General features: G+C 37.8%; 2 protein-coding genes and 1 long non-coding RNA gene across 12 annotated transcripts; 2 read left to right on the top strand and 1 right to left on the bottom strand.

Moving 5' to 3' along the window:
- Positions 1 to 5653: 5653 nt before the first annotated feature.
- On the top strand, positions 5654 to 15068 carry LOC111253609 (visual pigment-like receptor peropsin). Of its 7 annotated transcripts, XM_086974579.1 has the most exons (9): positions 5659 to 6180; positions 6488 to 6650; positions 7357 to 7511; positions 8005 to 8095; positions 8222 to 8468; positions 9690 to 9788; positions 11774 to 11919; positions 12079 to 12168; positions 13500 to 15068. In XM_086974579.1, the coding sequence occupies exons 1-5, from the start codon at positions 6126 to 6128 to the stop codon at positions 8409 to 8411; spliced, it is 654 nt and encodes a 217-aa protein (XP_086830705.1). In that variant the 5' UTR covers positions 5659 to 6125; the 3' UTR covers positions 8412 to 8468; positions 9690 to 9788; positions 11774 to 11919; positions 12079 to 12168; positions 13500 to 15068. The 7 variants fall into 7 exon arrangements, with proteins under 7 accessions (XP_086830706.1, XP_086830703.1, XP_086830705.1 ...); XM_086974580.1 differs by adding an exon at positions 8728 to 8976 and having other exon boundaries at positions 5654 to 6180; positions 11774 to 15068; XM_086974578.1 differs by having other exon boundaries at positions 12079 to 15068.
- LOC111253611 (uncharacterized) lies at positions 6184 to 25911 on the bottom strand. 2 transcript variants are annotated; one of them, XR_015316822.1, is made up of 4 exons: positions 25772 to 25911; positions 9358 to 9429; positions 7967 to 8972; positions 6184 to 6643 (listed from the first exon to the last, which is right to left on the bottom strand). It is a non-coding gene; the product is annotated as an uncharacterized LOC111253611 (long non-coding RNA). The 2 variants fall into 2 exon arrangements; XR_015316823.1 differs by having other exon boundaries at positions 6184 to 8114; positions 8814 to 8972.
- On the top strand, positions 19494 to 24944 carry LOC111253610 (uncharacterized). 3 transcript variants are annotated; one of them, XM_022813290.2, is made up of 5 exons: positions 19494 to 20498; positions 21252 to 21356; positions 22024 to 22202; positions 22753 to 22857; positions 24664 to 24944. In XM_022813290.2, the coding sequence occupies exons 2-5, from the start codon at positions 21329 to 21331 to the stop codon at positions 24742 to 24744; spliced, it is 393 nt and encodes a 130-aa protein (XP_022669025.1). In that variant the 5' UTR covers positions 19494 to 20498; positions 21252 to 21328; the 3' UTR covers positions 24745 to 24944. The 3 variants fall into 3 exon arrangements, with proteins under 3 accessions (XP_022669025.1, XP_086830715.1, XP_086830716.1); XM_086974589.1 differs by lacking the exon at positions 21252 to 21356 and having other exon boundaries at positions 19498 to 20074; positions 20325 to 20498; XM_086974590.1 differs by lacking the exon at positions 21252 to 21356 and having other exon boundaries at positions 19498 to 20109; positions 20325 to 20498.
- Positions 25912 to 25960: the final 49 nt, after the last annotated feature.

Here is a 25960-nt window from a genome sequence, read left to right as displayed (position 1 = left end):
ACTTCCATTTAAAAGAAAGCGGTAACGGGCTGAGCGGCGTAGAGGGCAGGCGTCGCGTCTGTACTAAACAGGGAACTCAATAAAATCACTTCGTATTTATTTGCTATAGTACACAGAACTATTGCGCTGACAGCGTGAAAAACAATAGCCTGATTTAAGCTAGAAAGCACTAGGATTACTCGGAGTCTTGAACTCTTAAGGGATATTAAAATGATGTTCAGAGCGAAAGAAGTTACTCATAATATAACGTGTCAGATTTATAGATGTATATGTAGCGAAATACACCTGCACGAACTAATAAGTACGTGATTGCAACTATGAAGCTGAATTAAGCTCGCCTTATTGCTCAAAAAGGGCTGCAGTAGCAAGAAGAAAAGGCTGCGCACTTTTTATATATGGCATGTCCAAATCGAGCTGCGTAATAGACTAATAGTAAGGGTATTTGGAAAAAGCTTTAATTAACCTGAAAAATAATATTTATCGAAGTTTTCTTTAACTTGACTTGTTAGAGTTAAGGTATCTTTTTTATTTTAAATATGTGTTTTTATGCAAATGGCTTCAAACCAACTCGTTGCCCGACTCGGCGACCCTGCCTTTGCCCTCAAAAGCTTCTATTCAAATTAGTTAAATTAATCTTTTTTAACATCCAAATGCAAACTCTGATACTATACCTCTGCTGCTATAGTATACCTTAAAAATTATTTGTCATTTGAAGCCAACCAGTCCCTATTCAGTAAAAGAGACGAGACGGCGAACCCCTCACAGTGTTCTGCTCCTTTGTTGACGCACATATTGAGAATGTCGGGTACGGTTATGTTAGGGATAATTTCGTTCTCAGAAAAGAAACTCAACTCAAAAAAATTGTTTTTGAAAATAGTTTATATTATTATTAAATAATAAATGTATATATGGCGATTGTTGCAAGCCATTGACGACTGATAGATTAAACCACTCAAAAAGTCGACCTTGAAACAGAAACCTTGGCCAGGCGGTTTCAGATAAGTTGGTTTTATTTCAAATATGGTTAATCCAGGGTAAGAAAGTACAGTGAGCCAGAAAGTAATACAGGCGGCTTTGTTATCTGTTGAGTCAATTGTGTGTTGTCATTTCAATCTCTGATTCTCTATTGCTATCCAAGTAGTAATAAAACAATACAAGCTGATTCACAATGCGTGGATCAGTCAATAGGCGTCGGCTTTTTTCAGCTATTTTAAAAGTTTATATCTATATAACTTCTACTTAGAGTCTAAATTCTATATTCGACCAGTTTACCACAACTTGTTTCTAAATATTGTAAGTAATGACCACGGGGAGTCTACTATGGTGGATAGTACAATGCAGGATACCCTGCTCTTCTGGACCGGCTTCGATGGAGACAATCCAATGGACTGCCGCCACACGGCCAGGAAAGCCAACGGACTAGACTCACTGTTGGGGATTTTACTAGGTATAGGATGTAGAGTAAGCAAAATGTAAAACAGTAGTGATGTATGTTATGTTTACTGTACGTAACTGAGAAGGACTTTAACAGCAAACCTAGTAAGCCGAATCGTGGTGTCTGTTAAATGTTCGATCAACTAACTTGAGCAATGTACTAAAAGGACAAAGACAGGCTTTATAGTACTTCATAGTTTAAAACCCCGGAATTTTTTATTGCTTTTTTAATGCTGTTAAGGTTCTGCCAGGTGTTAAGGGGATATTTGGAAGGGCCAAATACTTCAATCCTGTTCACAAACGATATGCAACTAGTCACATCAGAAACGCTGTTACGGCCATTGTGAAAAAGTATTATCTAGTGTGGCACAGAAATAGGTTAGCTGTGCATCTACATATTCGCTAATCTATAGCCTACAGATTTTGAGATGTTAAATGCCAGGGGCTTTACCTTATATGACCTCAATAACTCGAAGAGGTTCTATATCAATTATATAAAAAGTTGCATTACATACAGTGGGTCCATATAGAATATATTTACATATTTGTATACATACTTATCTTTTAAGAAAAGAATAATGCATACATTTTGTTTACGGGCGCCGACCCTTACTTCCAAGTGTCTCCGTGAAGCTTGTCGACCATTAAGGCTTGTCTTGTAATTGATCTGACACGCAGAATCCTACATACGAATTAGTCATTGCCTTGTGTTCTACTGTGGTATCCAGCATCAGTTAACATATGGTCAATATAAAAGACACAATGCCTTCATTACACCCTATTGATTAACTATTATTGTTGAGGTCTTGACAAAGTATTCACAGATGTGAAATTATTATCCATTATTTACGTACTATGCGTGTCTATGACATGTTTCACAAGTATACAGTGGCGTCAGATACACTATATTGGGTCGAGTGTGGTTTGAAATCTGAAACTTAGATTTTCACAGGGTTGTGTGTAACTAATCCGTTTGTTCAAAATATCAACACGAAAAGCAATGCATAAAGGCGTTCAGGCTGCGTGGGATTATATAGTCTTCAGCAGATGCGTTCTATAGATCCAGTCGTTCTCTTTAAATTTTACTATCTAAGACATCAGTTTTTCTCGTTGGTCAACCCTTGGCTTGAAGTGGCTAGAAGCTTCCAGTCTGGGGCCTTGAGAGTCATGAAGTGCGCTTGGTCGACATCGTAAGTCTCAGTATTTTAGTGCGCATGAACTGAGTGTATTGCAGGCAGTGAATCGTAGACTATGGAAAACTTTGACAGATAGAATATGTTTGAAAAAAAGATGATGTGTATTTCTTCTACATCAACTTACACAGTGTTTATATACTACTACGAATTATTCTACGAATATATTTTAAATTAGAACAGCGCTTTTTAGTGCCTCGACTTAATTACTTTATTAGGCCTGCTATATATATATATATATATATATATATATATATAAATTTTAACATGTTTAAGAAGCGCTTTCCTTTATTTTGTACATACTTGTCCCAGCGCAATATTTGCGTATTTATATGCAATTTCTCGACTGATGGCCTTTCAAAGTCAATTGATCGTCATGTGTGCTTGCCCACAAGTTGTCTTTTTTTAGGGCGTAAACAGCCGCGTAATCACATGTACTTAGATTAAGAGAATAAACGGTTTCAAGCCAGTGGTAGTTATTCTTTTTTTTAATGCAAGAAGTGACTTAGGCATGGCAATTACGGCTTGCGTCATCATCAAGTCACCAAAGTGCGTACTTTTGATTGTCGTGTCAAAGATCTATGCGTTTTTTGAAAAACTCAGGACGGCCGCTTGCAGTTATTCTTGCAATTTCGGCGAGTATTTTATGGTACCACTGCAAGTATTAATAATAATGCCACCGATAATGCCACCGAACCCGATTTCACTCCAGGGCGAGGCTATTCTTTCGCTTGGTCACTCTCCAACTGGCGATAATGATTGAACTGTATTTCGCCTATGGGAACCGTATACTCCAAGCGGGCTCTGAATTGATTAAATTTCCCTAAATTGCACATGAAATACACCTCACGTATTTCCAATTTGCCTATAGCGAATCTTAAGACCGATTTTTTATCGGTTTCCGCATTTTTACCACTTGCGTTATAATTCTCTAAAATGTTATGTATAAAATCCCCATTTCGGCCGATAGAACTTTTCGATTGCGGTAATGCGTACTTGTCGTTGGATTGAATGTCGTCATATTCTGGCTACTTTCCATCTCTTCGATTTCCGTTCTTGAAACGTTTTTACCTTTTAAGGCCTCTTTCCTTAATGAGTTCATCGGTCTTTGAGGAATTTTCGCGGCACTATAAACTTCAAGGAACAGAAATCTGACCACTGAGTATCGATTTTCGAGTCTAAAAGGTGCTTTCCTTTCTGAACTAACTTTTCCTTGAGTAGGCTTAACCGATTTTCACTCATAAGTTCCTAAAAGACTAGAGCATTTATCGGTTAATATCGTCTTTTTTTTTACTCAGTTTTTTATTTACTCGGTTTCAGAGTGCATCCCGTTTGCTCATGGCAGCCTAATATGTTAGGTTGTCGGTCGAAAAGTATTGACCGTTTTTCTAACTGAATGGCTTTGAAGTCACATTTCTGAAGTATATATAGATCGCATCGAATTTAATTTAATTTTATTTTATTTAGAAGCTGATGTCTGCTAGTAATGGTAGATGCGCTAAAACTATTGGTATACTTATATTCAGACTTAAGAAAAGTAAAACCTTTAAGTCGAACGAAATTTTTGCAAAAACTCACTATATATGACAATTTTATTTAGACAAAGACACGAATGCTATCAGAGTGCATAAAAAATGTGCACTGTTTTGGTCAGTATGCGTGATCGGAAGAAACGCTTTAAAGATGGTTCTGTCGCTTACGTATTGGAAATTTTGATGCTAAGTGCTCCCTTAGCTCCTTTAGGTGTACTGGTCCACTAATCACAGAAACAGTTGATGAAATTATTATGAAAGTTGATAAAGGCTGACACGTGAATAGCCACGATATCGCCAAGAACCTAATAAAGTTCTATTATATAGCTTTAAACTGTTTGAAGGAAGTTGACTCGAAGAACTGACGAAGGAAATGACTGGAGAACTCGATGTTTCGTTGCATAAGACGCAAAAAAATTACTTGATGCTTTCACTTACGAAATTCTATAGAAATGTCGAGCCATTTCTACAGCTGTTGATCATAGGTGATGAAAAAATATATCATGTACAACAATAATGTACAAATAAAGAGAAATAAGAAATGTACCTCCCAATCGATAGACGAACTGCAAAGACGTAGAAAAGGCGTTGTATGTTATGTCTTGCTGCCGCCTGGCAAAACAATTGAATTGGACTCCTACTATCAGAAACTAACGAGATTACAATAAACCATTGAAGGAAATAACACAACTACTAAATAGAAAAGGCGTCGTCTTTCATCATGACAGTGCTAGACATATATCCTTAGCTGCCCGGCCGACACTGAGAGAACTTGGATGGGAAATTTTAATGCATTTGCCGTTGAAAAGTTGACGAATATAGTAATTTTTTTTTACTTTATTCTTTTATCAGGCTAGGGAACTACTATAGTGATTGGCTTTTCGCCTAGAACGACACAAATAGATATTCAACATAGTTACACCAATTTGCTTCTACGTATACTTAGCAGTATTTAGGTTTGTGGTAAAAAGAAACGTTGCCACGAAAAAAGTTAAGCTTACCTTTGGCAAATGTGAACAGAAACTCCCGTTGCGTAATTTTTATTAAATATATAAAAAAAAAATCGCTTAACATGCGAACTGTGTGATATACATTTGGATACAGACATTCAGCGGCGAGCAATAGTCAGCCTGCACCACAATGATAAGTATTGTCGCATTAAAATAAAAAGATAATCTTATTCCTTTGTATTTATATACATGATCCGTTCCTTTAGGGAACCTATTTTCCCTACATGGTTCCGATAAGATTATACGTATATCTAAAACTTATCTATCTAAAACGTATCTGATAAGATTAAAGATTCTCTTTTCATTTTATGGGGATTAAGCATAGGTTGCACGCATGCTGTACGGTTGCGTTTGCTCATCTGTGGCTTAGTATGTCTCGTGTTACAGCATCGCGAGATAAGGTGTACATGAGAAGACTATGGCACAAATCGTCTATTAAAACATATGCCGAAGGCATGATTTTTATCTCTTGGATAACTTGTGTCCTAACGAGAGGTGGATTACGCGGGGGTAGCGCAGTAGGTTACGCATATAATTACGTAGGAGAAAATACCTTAATGGTACTGACTAAATATATGTGCTTAGGCTTTTCTTTATCGACCCTTTCCTATACAGAGAGGAAGGGTCGAGGCAAAAAGCCTTATATTTAGGGATGTGCGCCACTGGTAAGCTTCTAGTTCCAATTTGTTATCTACATTCCAGTGCAAGTTTCTCAAGTTTAAAAACGAATATAGCAAAAGAAAAATGTGGAATTAATTTGTGCTTCACCCAGCTGGAATCTGCCGAGAAAAAAATTGGAAGATCGTATCTAAGCGTCAAAATTATGATTATTATGATAAAAAAATACAATCGGAACGATGGCGGATTTCGGTGAATTTTGGAAGTTGGGCTGAAACACGTCCAACTGGTGGAATATACCTGGTAACAAGGAGCACCTAAAAGACGTTTTCGAAGATATGCACGTCTCGCAGATGACACATAACCTTCTTGGAATTTATTTGACAATCACAGGTGTGTGTTCTGTAAATAATCCTTTCCAGTTTTATTAGCTCTCACAGTTCAAATTTATTTCTGCATGTATTTTTTTGAAAAAAACGACTGAGACAAATTTTGACTGAGCTTAATGTCCTTGGTGTCGAATTAGAAACCTATGTACCTAGTATGAAGAAGTACATATGATACATGCGTACGTTACAAAACAGAACCATGTAGTCTAGATCAGGTCAGTTTGATAGATCGACCCGTATAATATGTATTAACACTTAAAGTGTTGGGAGCTATTGTACTATTATCCCTCATATAATTGTTCTTTTTATAGGAATTGTCGGTTTGATCGCCAATTTTGTTGTGTTGGGCATGTTTTACCGTACACCAGGCCGGCTCTCACCATCCTCGATGGTTTTGTTGAACCTCACGGTCTCTGACATTTGCATCTTGCTTCTTGGGTTTCCCATCCATACGGTGGTTAACTTTGCTGGAAGGTAATTTCTACTTTCTAATTTGCATAATTAAATAAAGATCCGCAGAGTTCGGGAAAAGCTTTGCTGAATTTGTTTAAACCAATGATATAAGACTGCACTTCATTACAAATTTGTTAGATATTTCGTGCAACTTTTCGTCGTTATTATAAGCGTACTATGAGGTAACAATTCTGGTTACTGTATAGGAAGATTCTGCCTTAGTAAAAGAGGTTTATCAAAATAGGCAGGAAAATCTGGTGATAGACAAAACAGAGCGCAGCTTTTTTTAAAGCTTTATTAAACGAGGAAATTCGATGCGAGGCAAACTGTGCTACATTAGCAGGCGCAATGTTTGCGCTCTTGTAGTAGCAAGTTCGTCTGTAATCGCTGATACTGTGGAAGCTAACAAGATGACCCGCGCGGACTTTTTTGGTATCGCCTAACAAGTTGTATAACTCTACTTTTTGGACTTCGAGCGATTTGTCTACTTTAGAACGTTCTACACTCTGTGACTACTACTGGAGCCTTCACGAAATATCATCAACGAATGGAATGGTGAAAAACGAAATTCCTCATCTAAGTATAAAAACAACAACAAGTAGCAAAGGGCACGATGTATAACAAAAATCCATGTGTTCTACTCGATATTCTAGAGAAAATGATCATATAATTATTATAAGGCTGGGAACAAGGTTCATCCGCCGACATTAATATAATCTGTTTGCAGGTGGTCGTTCGGTGATGTCGGTTGCGTTTTATACGTTTTTTTTGGGTTTCTGTTTGGAACTGTTCATATTGGCACGCTTTCTGTACTTTCGTATGAACAATACCGCGCTATATCAGAGATAAAACCAGATGCAGTGCCCACGCAGAAGTACCTGGGTAAGAAGCAAGCTTTCCAAAGCTATTGACTTCGTTAAATAGGCAGTTTTTTTCAGATCCTGATTCTAACGACGTACTTAATAAATACACTTGTGTTTCTGAAGTCAAAACTTTAACGACTGAAGCTCTAAGTTGCTTGACGTAAAAAATTGACCGAAAAAAATCATTTGATTTCAAAACCATTCAAGATCATTTCATGTTTACGAAATTTGGCATACATGTGTCACCTTCTATTATTATAGTAACCTGAGTATCCCATGTAACACACTTGCAAATAAATATATACATTTCTATTTTGACTCCAAATATTTTGATCCTTGTTACTCGTTTTGTACCCGAGAGTCATTCAAATTTATGTATTTAAAAGCCAGCAGATTTCTGGCTATAATGTTAGTCCGAATGCCATTTGGTTTATGATGGAATTGTTTTTAGTCCTTTTCGATCCTAATACATACCTCAACTAAACACATCACTAACAGCCATTTTTCCGCAGATCGTTTACATCGCCGTTACGTCATCTATATCACGTTCATCTGGGTATTTGCCGTCTTCTGGGCGCTTTTGCCAGTCATCGGATGGAGCAAGTAAAGCAATACATGCGATCTTAAAAATAAAACAGTCTAAGAGCTTTTTGTGATATTCACGTATTTTGTTGGTGTTTGCTAAGCATTCAGTTTCCTACCTGTTAATTCTTTTTACTCTCCTTGCAGGTACTATTATGAGCCCTATGGGACTGCGTGCACCATCGACTGGCAGCATAACAGCGCGAGATTCAAGTCGTATATTATAGCCTATTTCATTGGCGGCTATATGTTACCATTTGGTTTAATGGTCTACTCTTATGCAAAAATAGTTTTCATGAAGCGCGCTTGCCGAATCGTTAATCGACGACAGCTTTAGTTCCAAAGCGATATCATTGCGTCACTCAAGCAAATCCAAAAAGAAGATCTTACATGGGTTCGTATGGGAAATATATATGTATATATATCGAAGGTGCAGGATAAAAAATTGTCAAATATATATGTATATCAATTGCCGGACTTGGCCTGTTAACTAAGTGTTCCGGCTCTTGCCGCGGTTGCTATCTTCGTCCTGATCATTGCTGCAGGACTGTATAGCGTTCGAAGTACTACATTAATGGCTGTCTTCATTAGGATAAAATATATCTGTAGCGTGTTCGTTCAGCTTTCATAACCAAGTTTTTATTCTTCCGAAGGGTTATGAGCTAGTATGTCATACGCTGGCCATTTGCTATGCTCTGGCTACATTGATCAACGGGATTCGAACGCATGGCGTACGTACCAAAGTTGTTGTCGCAGAAGCCGCGCTGGTGCGTTTGTTTTCTTGAATTCAACTGTAAAAACTCCTTCGACTAGAAGAACCACGGATGAGTTAAAAAATACCCACTGGCAACCGCAACTGGTCGTTATATCTGTCACCTAGGCTCCTCCTGGCCGGCTTCTGGGTAAAAAAAAGGAGCTTCTGTTAATTCGATTCATACACAAAACATGACGCACTCTCTTAGTACTACAATTTTGTGTTTCTACAAAAAAAGAGCGACTCCCAAAAGTCATTCTGTTTAAGATACTCGCGGAACTAAAGCACACCTTCTAAAGTTCGGAAATTTTAATTGTGGGTATCACAAGGGCAGACGGACGCAGCACCGCAAGCTCTATCATGAGCTGGCCGTTAATCGTCAAAGACCGCGATTTTTATCGATAAATTTTTTTTTATACACTAGTGTATGTGGTCAGGTGGACGTTACTCATTCATTAGTAGGTTAAAAGGTAGTTTTCGTAAAAATAAATGAAACCGTGATCGAGGGACTGATTGTGGCGTGACATACATTTCAGTTGGCACTTCTCCGATTTCCGATTCTTCCTGACAGATTCCTCCTCGACCATGCGTTTCATTAGATCTGTAATATAAGTATTACCTATCGACTTATTTATCTACTGATTTATTTATTAACTTTAGGCTACGCCGCAAGTGGGCCTTATTTATCATTTCTATATGTTAGTACGATATCCTCAATACTTTCAAAACTGTCACGCACTCTAGCAATTTGTGTCTATATACCGACATCATTTCTCAAAACGCAGTAAGGAGATATACTCGACGGTGTGGCAGAAACGAAAACAGTAGCTGATCGCTTAGATTTTTAATGTTGTCTTGCAGGAATATGCGTAAAGGGATGATGGGCACGCTTAACAAAGTGACATTTTCGCCGGCTGCACACATGAAGGACATAAATGCATGCCTGCTGTCCTGGGACAGGTACATACAACCCGCATCAAAGAAAAATAAAAATGCCTACTTGGATGACCAAAAAGCATAATGTACTATATAATATTATAGAATAGCACCTTGCCATAGATGAGTATATATTATAGAAGAGTACCTTGTACCATATCGTAGAATAGGAACATACGATCGCATATGTGACACCTCACCCAACCTAGTCGTAGTCACCGGATCACTTATGTGAGTTTATTGCAGGTGCCTGCAACCCGTAAGGATAATGTCGTGCTGTTCCCAAATGTTCACTCTCCTTATTAACTGTTAAGATAATACTTATTCTAACATGATCGATCCTAGACCTTACTTTCATGGCCATTTCCCTTGTTTACGTTTGCATTTTAAATACATCCTAAGGAATGCTATTTAAGTGAGTCAGCGTCATATATTTTCAGGCGATTATAATCGCGTGAAATTAGATGACGCTGATTTACATCATATCAATTTAGTAATACCAGTTTTTTTTCTACTCAAACAGTTTGGTAATTGACTCGACTTCAAGTACTTACTATGTCTCACGATTTTGTAGTGGCAATCACGACAAAAATAGCTGCCGTATTACGCTCCAAGGAGCAACTCCATTGAAAAGTGATTGGCTAATATAATAAAACAATACTTTTGTACATGTAAAATTTATTGGCTTGTACCAAGTACACTACGTTTTCATCATGTGAACCCAGTTCATTTATGTAAAAAGAACGAAAAAAAATAGTTTTCTATGGTAAGAGGATTTAATTTTTTCGATCAGTAATAGAAAAAGTTTTCTGAAAAGAAAACCGCATCTTTTCGTATTTTTGTGTGTGCAATCACCTGAGCGTTGTTCTTGGTGCGATTTATGCGCTCATATAGAATATGATTTCGGTAGCTTTAATGCAGACAGCGGCATTATTATTATGTAGCAGTAGAATCTATGCAATATTGCTTGCCAACCGCATACATCTACCAATGGCTTTTATTAAAGCAACGAACACATGCAAGAAAGGTGTTTCACTGCTTGGAGAAACTAAGTCACATAGATTTTGTTGTCGGCAACACACAAACCACTGGAGAGTTGGCGAACTGTGTTCTCGTCCGAATTGCGTGGCTTGATCGTGTGTTTCTAGGAGGTCGAGCTCAGCTACTTATTTTACGTGTTTCTGTGCAAAATAAGGAACCAAGTTATTCTACTGTATAGATGTCCAATGTCCACTAAGCTCAACTTATGTTATGTTAACCAGCAACACGACCTGTTGGAAACAAACGATGTTATAAACTTGCGACGAGCAAATCGGTGCCTCAACTCGGCGTGTTCTTCCAGCGGAAAACAGTTTATACATTTGTATTAGTGCGCCAGCGAGTCTTCTAAGATATACAGAACGATTTGCGCGCGAGTGCTTTACTGGTGATAGTCCGTTATATATATATTGCTCTCGCATCGTCTAAGTGACTATTGCGATTGTGGAGAAGACAAAGCGGTTTTCAAAAACACAGATTAAGAAAGTGAAGACGTATTAACCCACATAGACTTCATCATCAGTAAGTCGTTCTTTGCAGTGGAAATAAACGCCTAATTGCTACCGCAACAATAGCGTAACCATATGTTCATGCAATTGGAGAAATATTTATTGAGTCAGTCTGTGAATTGATTTACGTATTTATTTTATATTCGCTACACTTCCCCATTGGTATGCACAATAAACGCTTCTGTAAAAACAAAGCAAACTTAGTTATTATTTTTTCCTCCGTCAGAGTTGTTTTTCCTCTGTGCGACAAATAGAGCCGAACAGCATAACAAATAGCAAAGAGAGCCGAGCGCGAAATTCCTGCACACCCTGAATATATTTACGCATATGCAAATAGATTTATATACACTCTACATACGCTCCCACCAAATGGTTGATACATATGATGTGCCTTTGAGCTACATGAATAGTTTAAATAAAGTGTGAAAGCTTGTTCTTGTTGTTTTATTATTATTATTTCAGGGAGATACGAGAGGAAATGACGGAAACGTTGGTCAAAGTGCCGGTTGCATACTTCAAATACACTAATGAATCTCTGCTGCTTTGGAAGAACTATATGCGGCACAGTTCAACCGCAGATAACAACAACCGTGGAGACGGAAATTATAGTACGATATATTATGATAAAAAACATCATGTCAAACAGACGTTATCATTACACACAGATTGTGTGATGTGCAGATGCAGTCGATATGATATATATAGTAGCATATATTACATAGACGCAGTTGTACATGTTATTCTGTTGTTGGCACATGGATACACAGGCGTCAAAAAAGTATCGAGAATGTGGCTTTGTACCAACCACACGTATCTTAGTTGTCCGCTCCGACCGATACCCGCAGAATGCAACGAACGTATGTACCGTTTTTTTTAAATATTTAGAATAGTTTTTAACCTATTTATGTTAGAAGACCTCAGCGTTACTGCTGTTTCTTTCAATTATGTGTTATTGAATTGTTAATATAAGATAACTTCAGCGTTGATTCATAGCCTAGTAGCCAAAAACCTGCTGTATAAATACCATTTGCACGGCTTTTAGCATTTCATTTTTCACGAAAAGGAGTATAGCCACAAATCGTTCGCTGCAAAGGTTTACACAATACAAGGTACAAGCACAACGTCCTGAACACCATACACTGAATAAAGTCTGAGTCTACTCTCGGCCAGTTGAATCAAGATTAATATTTCATAATGCCTGTCGTCCTCTATGTCTGGCGCGATTTGAGCCGCTGTTTCTTTTATAAGTGGGGTCAGGATGCCTAGTCCAAAATCGTCATTTACGCCCAGAAATCGTTACGACAGCAGTGTTAAAACTCCTACTTCACTCTGACGTCCTACCCACTGGTGGTTATATAATTTTTTCCCAAAAAATACACGTCAGGCCGCAAAGTTCTTTCCATGACTCTGACAAAGGTTTATCGATAGGTGTGTGACTATAAATGTTGTTAGCTGATAAGGTGCAGTATTTGGGTTGTTCTCTGATTTTTTCAAAGCCGTCGAGATTCCTATAAAGGAATACATAGTATGTATACAATAAATTACGTATGTTCGGTATCATTATACGAATCATATATAATGAGAGGATGCTCCACGTTTAGTAAGTATCTGCACGTCGTAGGTAAACAAACGTATTACTTATTGGAGAAAACATCGACCTACTACCTATAAAATGCAACGCCATGCTGCTAATTATCCTCATTAGACTGTACAACAAGTTCTACTTTTTCATTAGAACGTAAGGTGGGTCACTTCGATGTGAACTTGGCAACCAAAAAAAAAGTCAATAAGGCCTATCGTTTATTCACCGCCTACCCGATGCGCTTAGAGATAACGTTGATTTCGATGCATCTTTCATATCTCTTGCTTGCTCTTAACTTACCGACAATTAGGCGTAAGGAATATAAATAGTACAGCCTGCCACTTGAAATTTAGACATTGAATGCAATGCCATGTGGCGCTAAGTACTTTATAGTTAAATATACGTTGAAAACGCGTAGTACTTGCATTCAAAGGACTAGTTTCAAGTGAGTTAAATATGCCTTCAGGCTAAGTGAAGAATCAACTATGAAACTTTTTTGAAGTCATGCTTTCTTAAAATCCCTATCTGTGAACAAGATCTGAGTCCAATGAACAACTGTTTGAATGAGCAAAACTATGAGCTTAATAAGGTTTTATTTGTTTTCAGTGTCAACAATGCGGGACCCTGATACATTTGATGCGTCTAATTAATGTGTGATCATTAGCACAAATAGAGTAATATACTGGATGATAACCTTTTAACGCAAATTTTGATACTTCATTAGTGATTTACTATTTTGGCAGCGATTTTGGTATAAAAAGTAATTTTCAGGTTACTCACGATAAAGGTGCCGCTAGCAATTTCATCTCTTTACATAAGTGCATTTTAAAACCTTATTCCCCTTCAGGGTCCAAGCAATCAACAAATATTTACGCGCGGTGTCTCTAATGTATATGTACTACCCTGTAATTGTGTTACCTACCAACGTTTTGGGTGGTTTTGTAAAAAATAGAAAACCTATTTGCAATATAAATTCAACAAAATTTATCACTATCGTGATGTAATTGTCGGGTGTTGTGGGATAATCTTTGGTACAGCGTCTCATGTTATACAGGGGTTCTTCGTCATCGAGCAAATGTTACACAATTATTCTCTGAGTGCCAAATATCTCCATCATAATCCCACAGATTTTGTGATATTCAGCTACGAACATTAAACTCCGAGCAGCTTACCACACAAGTACACCAAAAGCTTAGTCACATCATAGGTCATACTTTTGGTCTGATAACCGTAGTGGGGTTACGGTTGTTTGATAATCTTCGCATTGATTGATGCAATCTAGCCATATATATGCATATATATATATATATATATATATAGTAATTTGCAGGTTTACATCATTTTCGTCATTGAGCATAATACGATGTAAAAAATAATTCTCACGCTACTCGCAATGAGGCGCTATCTATAAAAAGTCCGGGGCAGAAGTTTCATAGAAATGCTTTCCTAAATGGTCCTATCTAGATATATGGTCTCTTCGGCGGCTGAAGCTAAGAAGTAAAAACCTATGCTACTCTGTTGAAACAAAACAGCTTTTAATTTACTCCAGTGAAGCCTGGGACATTTCTTCAAGTCTACGGCCGATGCGCGCGTTACGAATGTTTGTTCGCTTGTGCGCCAAAAGAACATTCGACATTGTGAAATCATGCAACATTGAACACTAATGATGCCAGCACGCAATGTGTGAATAACACACATGCCGTGACCAATAAAGTTTCTTCTATAATGTTTTGGGTATTCGATAAAGACAGCTTGTAGTGGTTGAGCTCCTACCATGTATTTATGAACGGGGTATTTTTCGGCGGAAATCAATTTATGGGAAACAACCTTAATAGCGCATACATGACTCTCACTGGCTGTCGTCGGGCTTCGAATAAGCACGACACCGTAGAACAAGCACCATTTCTGCCTAAATAACCAATTTTGTTGTCACCGATTTGATGTAAATGCAATGAATAACGTCATATTTTATCCATATGCATCAAGCTTGAAAGGAATTCTACAGGTAACATTGGCACCAATATGCTTGAGCATGATTATAAACGCAGAAGTCTTTATGGAAGTTGGTGTCGATTGCAGTGTTCGGTGACGGTAGCGGACGTAAAATTCAAATCATCGTAAAGGATATGATATAGAATAGTTATGGAACTAAATAAAGCTCATTACAAAACTGAACGTACTGTTTGTGATGAAACACCTCTAACGCTTTAGAACATAACCGTAGTAATTACATACCTACTTGTAAATCATAAATTAGAAGTGATACGAGATGAGGCAGAACTTAATGCTTAATTCAATTAACATACTACAATTATCAAATTGAGTCCAGGCTTCAGCGAAATTGTCAATGCGTTCAAATTCTTTAACTTTTGTGAGAATCATGCTTTTGAAGGCACCTTAACTTATAATAATCACCATCATCGTTGTACAGGTATTAGATTAGGTAAAAGGTTCCCCTTATTTTTTGTAACTCCCCGATTTATTGTAATGTTCGATTAAACGAGCACATCTTAGTCGAGGTGCTATTCTTCGCTTCCTATGACTTTTGCTTATCATTCTGATAACTGATACACCCCAGTGAATATGAATGTTTTTGATTTAGGAGCTATCCATTTGCGGACTTCAGCCTCTGTTCTGAAGTATTTGTTTCCTTCGACAACTTGCATTGACCGAAACACATAGGTAATAATTAGATAGAACGATGTCCGGACTATGAGTCGAGTGGAGTAATTTAGCGGTTCGTTCCGTGGCTTAGTCAAACGAACTGACCTGCGCAACAGTCTCCTATAGTTCTGTCCTGAGTTAGTAGTAGTCACAACAGTGCCCCACTATATACAGGGGTGCAATCTTTAATTATAGATGCTTCTTCATAGTGACGAACTAGAGATCTGTATTTTATCTTGCGTTTTAGGTTATGATTCAGGGCTGGGACCCATCTTTCATCGCTGCTAATAGTTATATCCATATATGACTTGTTCTTTTGTTGTGCGAGCAATAAAGGGCATATTGCCAAACAGCCTCCTTGTCATTTTCACTCTGTTCATAGGGATCCACCTTCCTTCCCTTTCGCGTTTCTCTTGTACATAAAAACAATTGATAATAATTATTTGAATCATTCCTAGCAGTGTGGAGAGCTTTGGAGTCGAGCGCGTCACATTTTGTTCACGGAATACCTGCAATTTGTCGTCGTTCGGTTGTTATGGCCGTCCGAGGCGTGGTTTGCCGTTCAAGCTGAAATCCGCTGTTCTGAAGCGATTAGACTTAGACTTGCAAGTGGTAGCGTTTTTTGCAGGTTGCCTTCGATTTCTCAGAGAATTCTTTGTGTCGAGATAGTTCTCTCTCCAGCAAAGACAGTGTCGGAGATTCATATTTTTGGGTTTCATGACTGAACCCACCGAATCACCATTTCAAAGGAAGCAATAGCGCGCACGCAGACAGTCAAAACAATCATTCTGGTAAGTTGCAGCTGAGGGCTAAAGGTTTTAGCTTTGCGTCCGATGCGGCTATTTAGCATTCTATCGGACGATTGCTTCTAAGCGCGAAACGAAGTGTGCTCACGCAGTGGGAGCTTCCAGTTAAATACGATCAGCCAGTTCAACACTAGCACCATCCAGTGGAAAGTTTTTGTTTAACCAAATATTACCAATAACAGTACAACAATGAAAAAAAATCACCGAAATCGACTCTACGAGGCGGTTGACTACACGAAGCTAAATAGGAAATTATGTTTCTACTTAAATTCAGAATCGTTTGCAACATTCATAGTCAAAATAAAAGCGGCAATATATCCTACAATACATCCCTAAGATGTTCTTGGCGGGAGCGCTACAACAGATAAAACAGATAAGTAATATATTTATTCACACAAACTTTTGATATACCCGAAACGGCGCTAGAACAAGCTGTTAAACAAATTATTTATCTCAGGTCAGGTTGGCCATAGATATGCAGTTTTTCAGTTACTTGCAATAATTGCGGCCACTAGTAAGTGGGCTTTTTCACATCAATACTACAAATAAATCCCATCTCCCAAAGTAAGCCAACAAACATTCGACAAATTCTATCTACAGTCTTACATGTGTTATTGTGATAGTTTGTTGTCTACAAGACATCAGTATTCCCTTGGATCTTCTCACACTGAATAATTAACCTCTATCTCGGCCATATCCTCAAACCAGCTTACCATTATTGTAAGATAACTGTTGGCTGTTCTGGGATACAGCGTCTCATAGTCTGCATAATTCTCTCCATTGCGCAATTAGTATTTGAGGGACACAGATCTCACAAATTTCCCCTGTTGCTGACCCGCTAGTGTTGTTGGCAAGATTGAGGCTCTTAGCAGGATATTAACAATGCGCAGAAGTAGCGTAGCAGCCGTAGCTCAAGAGACGAGATTCATTGAGAGCGGCCACGATTTCTTACCAACTGCATTGTTGTTAATCCGCTATCCCCAGCGGGTTTACAGTTTCTTGAAAATTGGTACTGACTTATACACCATATGTGTACATGCTATTCAGCTAAATGTTTTTATTGTATATAATGGAACGTAAAATGCAGAGAGAGGTCATTTCTCAAATTGTGCTAGCTAATTTACATTCGACACATAGAGACTTTCTTTGCCATTGTTGATTGACGAACCACGGGCTACTGAAGCGAAAAGGCAACTGGTTTTTCTCAAGTCTATTTCGACGTAAACTTCGGTATGTTTTCAAGTCTATGCTTGATGTTTATTGTGGCGTTGGTATTTTTTTTTCTTTACCTATTGTAGATAGCGAAAAAAACATACAGCCTCAGGAATTGTGAAGTCAAGCAAAAATTAATATTATTTTAATGATACAATGATAAAAGCATACAGCGAGCCTGTTTGTGCACTACACGTAGTGTGTGTAATGGAGCTTCATCCATAAAGACCACCTGCGACACCGGCCAAGGACAAACAATTACTCCGATATATGTTTCAGCTTCCAGAGATAGAGGAACTCGCACATCTTTGCAGAAGAGACGTTTGTAGCTGAAAGCCAGAGACAATAATTTTGCTGCAGACAATTTGGATAGTACACAAGTGCATTCTGATTAATTCCTCAAGAATTTCATGACAGCTTAGATACGGGACGCTTAGATATCACTGTTTCTGGTTTCTACATAAACAATTTTCTTTTTTTCCGCCGATTTAGCATGGTGCTGTAAACCAAATCATGTTTTGTCGATTGGTCGTATGCTTTGGCCATGATAGTATTAACGATTAACGTGAATATCTTTATTTTTTTTATCTACTTTGTTTTTATCGAAATTAGGACGTCGAACACAAGAACTTCACTGGTTAAAACATGACGCTGTACAGGCTGTTCACATTGTTAACTATAAATGAATCGAAAGTGTCTGGAATAGTTATGCAAGGTTCCTACTCTCGCTAACTTTAAACGCAGGAACTTTGATGTCCTGGGGGGGGGGGGGGGCTCGAATGATACGTTTGCAGCAGCATGACAAACGCCACCGTAATATTGGATTTGAAAATTTAATCTGAACTATACCCATATACAATTAAAATAAAAAATAAAATGCGGAAGAAAAAAATAAGGTCAAGTCACCTTATTCACAGAAATCCGCCTTCAAATCCAATGAGCTACTATATCCCCTATATAATGAATTGCTCTGAATAAATTCGTAAAAACCGTCGTTTTTTTATACTATATACTACTTTGTATACTATATTTTTTTGTACTAGTTTTATATATGAGTGGATACAGCGATACCTACGAACGACTCAAATCAATAGGCGTGTGGACAAATCATTTTATTGCAATGTATTAGCTATCAATTTGGCAACTATATTTTGATACAAATTCAATATTAAGTCCGAATCTTTTGGAGTAATATTTGGTCGCAAAAAAAAGTGTAATACATGCCCAAAAATAAGTCTTTTTTTTGTACATACGCAAATGTGTTGTTGTATGTAACAACGGTCGGAAATTTTTCTTGTTTGAGTATACGTTAGTTAACCCGTTCTAACTGCGGGCAAAATGTGGAATAGTTGTGAGCCTAGGCAGAGCTACCTGCTTTTAGGTAATATGCAACGCGCGTACCATCACGGAGAATGTCCCCTAGTTTCTAATGATATTATACCTCACATGCAAGTTAGAAACTAAAAGGTGGAACGCAACGATGCTAACGAGATAACACGGCCTTTTCGGTATTAATTTAGCTTTCATTGAATTTCTGCAGACGGGACCTATGGATACTGCAAAACGTAAAAAAATTTGATCATGATATAATTAAGGCCTGTATGTATTTTAAAACTATTTGGATTTATATAGAAACGCATAATTAAATAACCTTTAGAATGTATAACCTTTAGAATTGTGCCAGATAGCTCAAATTCGCATTCTTTCGGCTTTAATCTATAAGCCAAGTTTTGGATTGCCCTACATTTCTTAATTCGACTTCAAATTTAAGCAAAACTCAATTCTTCTAATGCCCTTAAGTGTTAGCATAACTGTAGTCTACCCTTATAATTGAGTAGTCTGCTAGAACTGGGTTTGGTCGTTTGTTTCACGCTCGAGAGACCTCACGCTACGCATGGGTTACGCTAACCTGGGCAAACTTACAAGTTGGATTTGTCCGCGGGTACTTCAGTCACTGGCTGAATATCCTACTCGCACGGGGACGTTTACCATTTTTGTCGAGCTAGGATACAACTGCTATTGAAAGTTTTCGTGATATTTCGCAAATGCTGAAGGCTAGCTTCGTTCAACAGTAACCTAGTGGATGCCTAATTCTCTATTGTTTCATGTTACTTTGCGGATATTGTGAATTCAGGCGAACGTCAAGGGATCCTAGGGCCAGGTCGCATCGTGTTGTGCATCGATAATATAGTATCCATTCTTATGCAACTACCTACACAGTTCTAACTGCTGATTTAATTGACACACATGTACAGCATATGCAGATCGAACCGCTGTCACCAAGGCTATAACGATAGCCAGTAACGTTCGTCTGTTTCGAATCGCGTTTTCAATATCGTAGGTTCGCCTCTTATGCGAAACACGACCAGCATTTAACATCGCTGTCCACATAGGGATACTTTGGTGTACTGTCAGATTAGCCTTCAACGGACGACACTGATAGCGAAAATGCACTTATAGCAGTACAGCGTGTACTTTATTCAGTGCAAGTAAAAACAGGTAAAGGTTGGATACCAATTGCTAAACATCTACAGGTAAACCTCTCTTAAACAGTCCAGTGTTCACATTGTTGGTGACAACATGGATTACAAATTGTAGGCTAGTCCAGTACCAGATAAGTTTAAGGTGGCTGTAATCTACTACTACTAAGGCAGGTCCTGTGAGGATCTAAAAAGTTTTGTCGAATTAAAACAATGTTCGTTTCGTTACGGTATAGACGACACCAAGTGTAACCAACGATTTAATTCAGTTGTCGAAAAAAGGCAAGATATAAAAATCGTGCGCGGGTGAGTCGCTGTGTGAGGTAGCTCCGGTGTGTTTCTGCAAATAGGAGTCCGAATAATGGACAGAAAAGAAAATCTAGTGGTCGTCTCATGGGCGCTCGTGGCCGGAGCACTACTTGTTGGTGTTACACAAGGTCAAAGTAAGTATGCAACAGTAATAAAAGAAGGGAAAGAACTGTTGGTTTAATTTTTGTAGGCATGAAACAGGGTTACGCAAGTGTTGCTTTGCAAGTAGCTACAATAGGTTATTAAAACGACGCAACGACTGGCAATTACGACCCGAATCTTTGTTACAATAATTTCCGCAATCAACGGCAAAACTTTTGATATAGCTAAGTGTACGACATGATGAACTCATGCGGACTGGAGAAGGAAAGTAATCAGGGACATTCCTTAGGCTCCAACTCAAATAGTGGCGCCTGATTCGTATTTAGTGCAAGACCTACCTATGATGTCCCGGGTCAGTAGCAAGCTGTGCGGGCTGTCTCTGAATTCAAACATTTAGAATAACGTTAAGCCACAAGTATTCCATATTTTAATTCTATAACAAATTACGTCAATATTCTATCTACGTAGTTTTTTCCCTTTTATAATAGACAGGGCCAGAACTGATAAGCTGCCGCCTCGCTCCTATATGTACACATTTCAGCCTTCTAATTTTGTGTCTGTCTGGTAATCTCTGCCGCTTATTATAGAATATCCATTAGACCATAACCGCCACAGCTGCGTTACCACATACAATCGTACATATTTGAGCGGTGCGATTGTAAGTTCGGCAGTCTATTTTAATAATGCCTTTGTGTGCAAAATTTTCTACAAGGCCAAACCATACTATATATATATATATATATATATAATTTTTCCGCTTAAATACATGGCTCTTTTCCTTTCAGTAACATAAACTCAACTAGTGTCAATAATGGATATGAGCCAGAATAGCAAACATATCGTCATAAGTCTCTAGGCAAGCATGTTCAAGCGTCACTATGACGAAGAAGGTAAAATGTTGGAGTGACATATTTGATCTATGTCAAATCGGCCTTAAATAGAATTTTCCTTAAGCGTAGCTTTGTTTCATTCATATTTGTGTGCATACGTAGTTCGTTTAGAGTGTAAAAAAGTTTACCGCCTGTATGTGTAGCTAATAGCTAATACTCAATACTAATAGTTCATCTAATTTATACAGCTTGAAAACCTTCCGACCGATCACGACATAGATGACTTCTTAAGAAGACGCGTCAAGTTCATAGCTTTCTTTACTTGAACCAATTATGTTATTACGTATTACTGACAAAGCTTTGAACAGCGACTCTTCGGAGACTGGCAAGACAGACAATGTTAAGTTTTCAACTGCACTCAAATACTGTCCTCGTTTGCTGAAGATTACATATTCCTTGCGGAAGACAAATTATATGTTCACGGATCTTTGACGAGCTTGTCGTAACGGCTGAGAACCTCTAGCAGAAGCAGCAATGTTTAGTGCAGCTCAGAGGCGTAAACCTAAATTGCCTTAATAAAAATAGCATCGACCTCCGTTTACTGATACAGTCTGAATGGACTGAATGATCTAAACAGTTTCATGTTATTCCAAAACCAGCTCAATACGTCCTTCGGCAAAACTAGGCGATAGTTGCAATGTACCGAATCGTGTCTTATTATTTTCAGGAAGCGGCAACATCGGCAAATATCAGGGTAAACGATTAGGTTGTTACCAGTGTGACGCCGATTTCACTTTCAACGCAGAGCCCTATGCGCACAACCACAGTTGTCTTGTTGGTCCTTCTGACCCGAAGGAGAGAGAACGGGGAATTGCACAGTGTAGCCAAAATTCGAGATACTGTATGGTAAGTCTAGTGGCTCTGCGAGGCCGTGTATGCACCTCACGGTCTCCACTCTAACGTTCGAAGAGATCCTAGAACCGCAAGTGGTAAGGCATTTCAGACCAGAAGGCTGGTCTAAAAGCATGCTAAGGTAGAAGTTGAAGCTGCGTACCCCATACAAAATCACTTACTGGCAGGTACGAGGAGAGTATCCTTGTATATACGAGAATAGTATACTTGCTCTAGATAGACATGATGAAAATACTCATAGGATATTCTATTCAGTAACAGATGTTTAAAATATCTATTAAATGACTATGTCTAGTAATGCATATACAAAGCTAATTGAATTACTAACGTTGTTTACAACCTAAAGTCCTTACTATAATATTTAGTGAAAGGGCCCATAAGTATCTTAGATGAGCGAAGTTTCTTTCTTCGTGCAAGACGGCCATGTTCAACAAAGCGAGCCGTAACATGTCGATGCACAAGCATCATTTGAGCAGTGGGTTAGTTTATTCGTACATAAGTAATGGACTGCAAAGCACATTTTCGCCTGTACCTTGATTATCAGGCGGAGGTAACACGGGTCAACCGAGTGCTGACGAAATTCTCACGAAAGTGCGCCGATGACTGTGTCACCAGCTGCCTACAAAACGGATTCGCTATGGATAATGAGGTTGTTATTCAATATATATATATATATATATAAATAATTAAAGCGATAAGTTAACCCTTACTTCATTTACAGGCAAATTATCTGTGTAAATACATATACATAAATAAGTTCAAACGAGCGGTCTAAGGCTATTCACATACTGTTACCTCACAAACACAATAACAAGCTTTGCCTAACTTAGCTTAAAATTATGGTTAAGGCCTGCTATTAGTTCTAACACAAGAAAGACTTACTAAATCTATTATGAAAGTCTAAATCTATTATGAAACTTCTTGCTTTCAGTCAAAGTGGCCTCACTCACTTTTAAACAAAGACTTTTGATATATTGGGTCGTAGAAAAAGTAATAATTGTTGTTCCCGCTAGATTACATTAATGTCACTTATTTCAGATAACATGAGAGTCGCCGAGTCGATGTCATTGAAAAACTGAGTCTTAGCAGTAGCAATTGTGGTAAAATGACTGGAACGCCTTTATTCAAATTTAAGATAGAGCGCCTTTAAGATGAGTGAGAATTCTGTAAATATTTGATATGTTCTATAGTTCGATTAATCAAGGCATTGATTTATTAAAAATTGATAAAGGCACATATGACACACAGACCTATAAAAAAATATTATGCTGTTTAGGTTCAAGATGCGTTACCGAAAGAGACGGTCTAAAAGATCTTTGAATGTGAAAAATGCTTCTTGTAGTGGTCGATCTTATACGGCAAAAATTTATGAAATTATCGTAGCGAGAGCTAGCTAAGCAAGATATACACGTAAATAGTTATAATAATATCGGAAAGAAACTAAATATCCCCTACTAAACGGTCTTTAATAATTTGAGGAAGGATAGCTGTCTGCCAAAAAAAGCTCGATACTTGGGTGCCACACAGATTGACGCAAAAACAGTTACTCGATTGTAATTCCATCTGGAAACGCAACGAAATCAAGCCATTTTTAAAGCGGGTGGTCGACGAGTGAATCACTTATGGCACGAATGTAGAAATAAAAAAATCATTTCTACAGTCTCTGTAAAGCCCAGATTGACGCTAAAGAGGACGACGCTATATGCTTCGAAAGATTCAAATACGATCATGCGTTACGCATTGATGCAGTCTGCCAAAATAACTGACTCGGTCTTCTATTGCAAAAACTAATAAGACTACAACAAGCTATTGAAAACAGTAAATTGAACAGAAAAGGGGCCGTCGTTCGCCGTGAAAATGTATCAACCACACGCGTTAAGCTAATCGCAAAAAAATTTGACAAATTAGATGGGAACTTTCAATGCATCTGCCATATAACCCAGAGCTTGGGTCATCCGATGATCGTCTGTCTCATTCCCCTGGAGAACTTTTTTGATTTAGTTGCAAGAATCACTTGTAGCAATGTTTCGATCAGAAACCAGAGATGTTCCCCGGTGATCGGATTATGATGTTATTAGAAAAATTCCAGAAGGTCATCGATCAAAATCGCGTATTACATTTAGTTCGTATTATTATTATTTTGTGATAGTATTATTACAAATATAAAAAAAAGTATTTGCTAGAAACAGTTTTGTTTAAAGACGGCTAATATTTTTCGACAAACCAATAATATGAAAAAAAAAGCTATTTTTTTAACTTATGATTGGCCAATACATTTTTAAACTGTAGCCAACGTTATATTTCTAACACAGCTAACTGTGAGCATCACGTGCAGTGTCTTATGAGGTCTTTTTCTAACGAAGTCTGTAGTAAATATTAGATATACAGCAATCTATTATTGACATCGATTGACGATAATAAAATCTTATCTTGACCTAACTTCACATTGTTTCAGGTTTGCACGTATTGCTGTGAGGCATTCGCGTATTGCGCTGAAAACCGAAATAAAATTGAGAACATTCACAAGAATTTTTAAGGACAACGAGCTAGAGAACAATGGCACACTGACTCATATTTATATATCAGAGAAGAGAGACTCTTCAGTTACTAGACAAATGTAGAAAGACAGGCAGTTATCGTGGCTGAAGCTACATGACTAGGTGAAAACACGATGCACCACTTCAAGTTGACCAGGAATAAATTTGGTGATAAATAAACTGTTGTTCTAATAAAACACTCAGCATGTTGTCTGTATATGAGTAATATTTTTAATGAATATTAATCAATTCATCTGAAGTAGCATTGAAACATTTGAAATTTTAGGGAATACGTATGCGTTTTATAAGTTACTAATGCTAGTCATGATACCCTTTATTTCCGACCATCTCTTTCTTTCAGACAGATTTCCTTATGATAGCTACACAGAACGTTTCCGTGGATATTTGTCTAAATTTATGTTTAAGTACCAGTAATGTAATGAAGTACATAATTTTATCTTAAATGTTCTTAAGTGGAAGTTCTCTATCTTAAGTGTTACATCCTACACAACTGCTAGGTTCATCTGTAGAGCATATTTATCTACTGTATCCAATATGTCTCGTATTTTCCTGCATGTTGTGCATCGTCCGATACCTGAGTGCAGGTCTTTTGTAGAACCTACAGAGCATGCGCGCAGGCTAATCGAAAGTATTTATCACAAAAGTGCAACTAGCAAAAGCTCATTTTGTACTCTTACTACTTCGGCTTCTTTTCTCGTTAGACTTTTATCAAATATCCAATAAATTTGTATGAAAAATATTTTATACGCAAATCAGAAAAACACTGCTTGAAGGATAGATTGTTCTAATTCTGTCTCTTTTACGGGCCCTCGTTTACCTAAAGACAATCAACAAACAAACCCTGTCATGGAGCCTAACCAAAAAAAAAGCTTTATGGTTAACAAAAATAACGAAGGACAACTAAATACTTTTCGAATTTTTAAGAAGCTATTGCATTTTGGAACGCTCAAGGTTTAAGGTTTAGGCCCGGTCCTGCGAACAAACAAAATTTTTACGTCTACTCACCACTGTTTCCATTGTGGAATCAAGAATTAGCTACAGTCTGCTCGCTTTCGCTCGCGTGATGAACTGCCAGTCGAGCTCAACAGCGTTGAAAACAGACGATAACTGTACAAGTTAAATCTAAAGTGACCTTACTTGATTTTTTTACAATTTGATATATCGGATTTACTCATTATTGTAAAGTCTGAAAAC

This window comes from Varroa destructor, unplaced genomic scaffold, assembly GCF_002443255.2.
Source record: "Varroa destructor unplaced genomic scaffold, Vdes_3.0 BEIS01000007.1, whole genome shotgun sequence".
NCBI lineage: Eukaryota > Metazoa > Arthropoda > Arachnida > Mesostigmata > Varroidae > Varroa > Varroa destructor.
The sequence above is the reverse complement of the archived record's forward strand: the minus strand, read 5'-3'. Positions and strand labels throughout refer to the sequence as shown.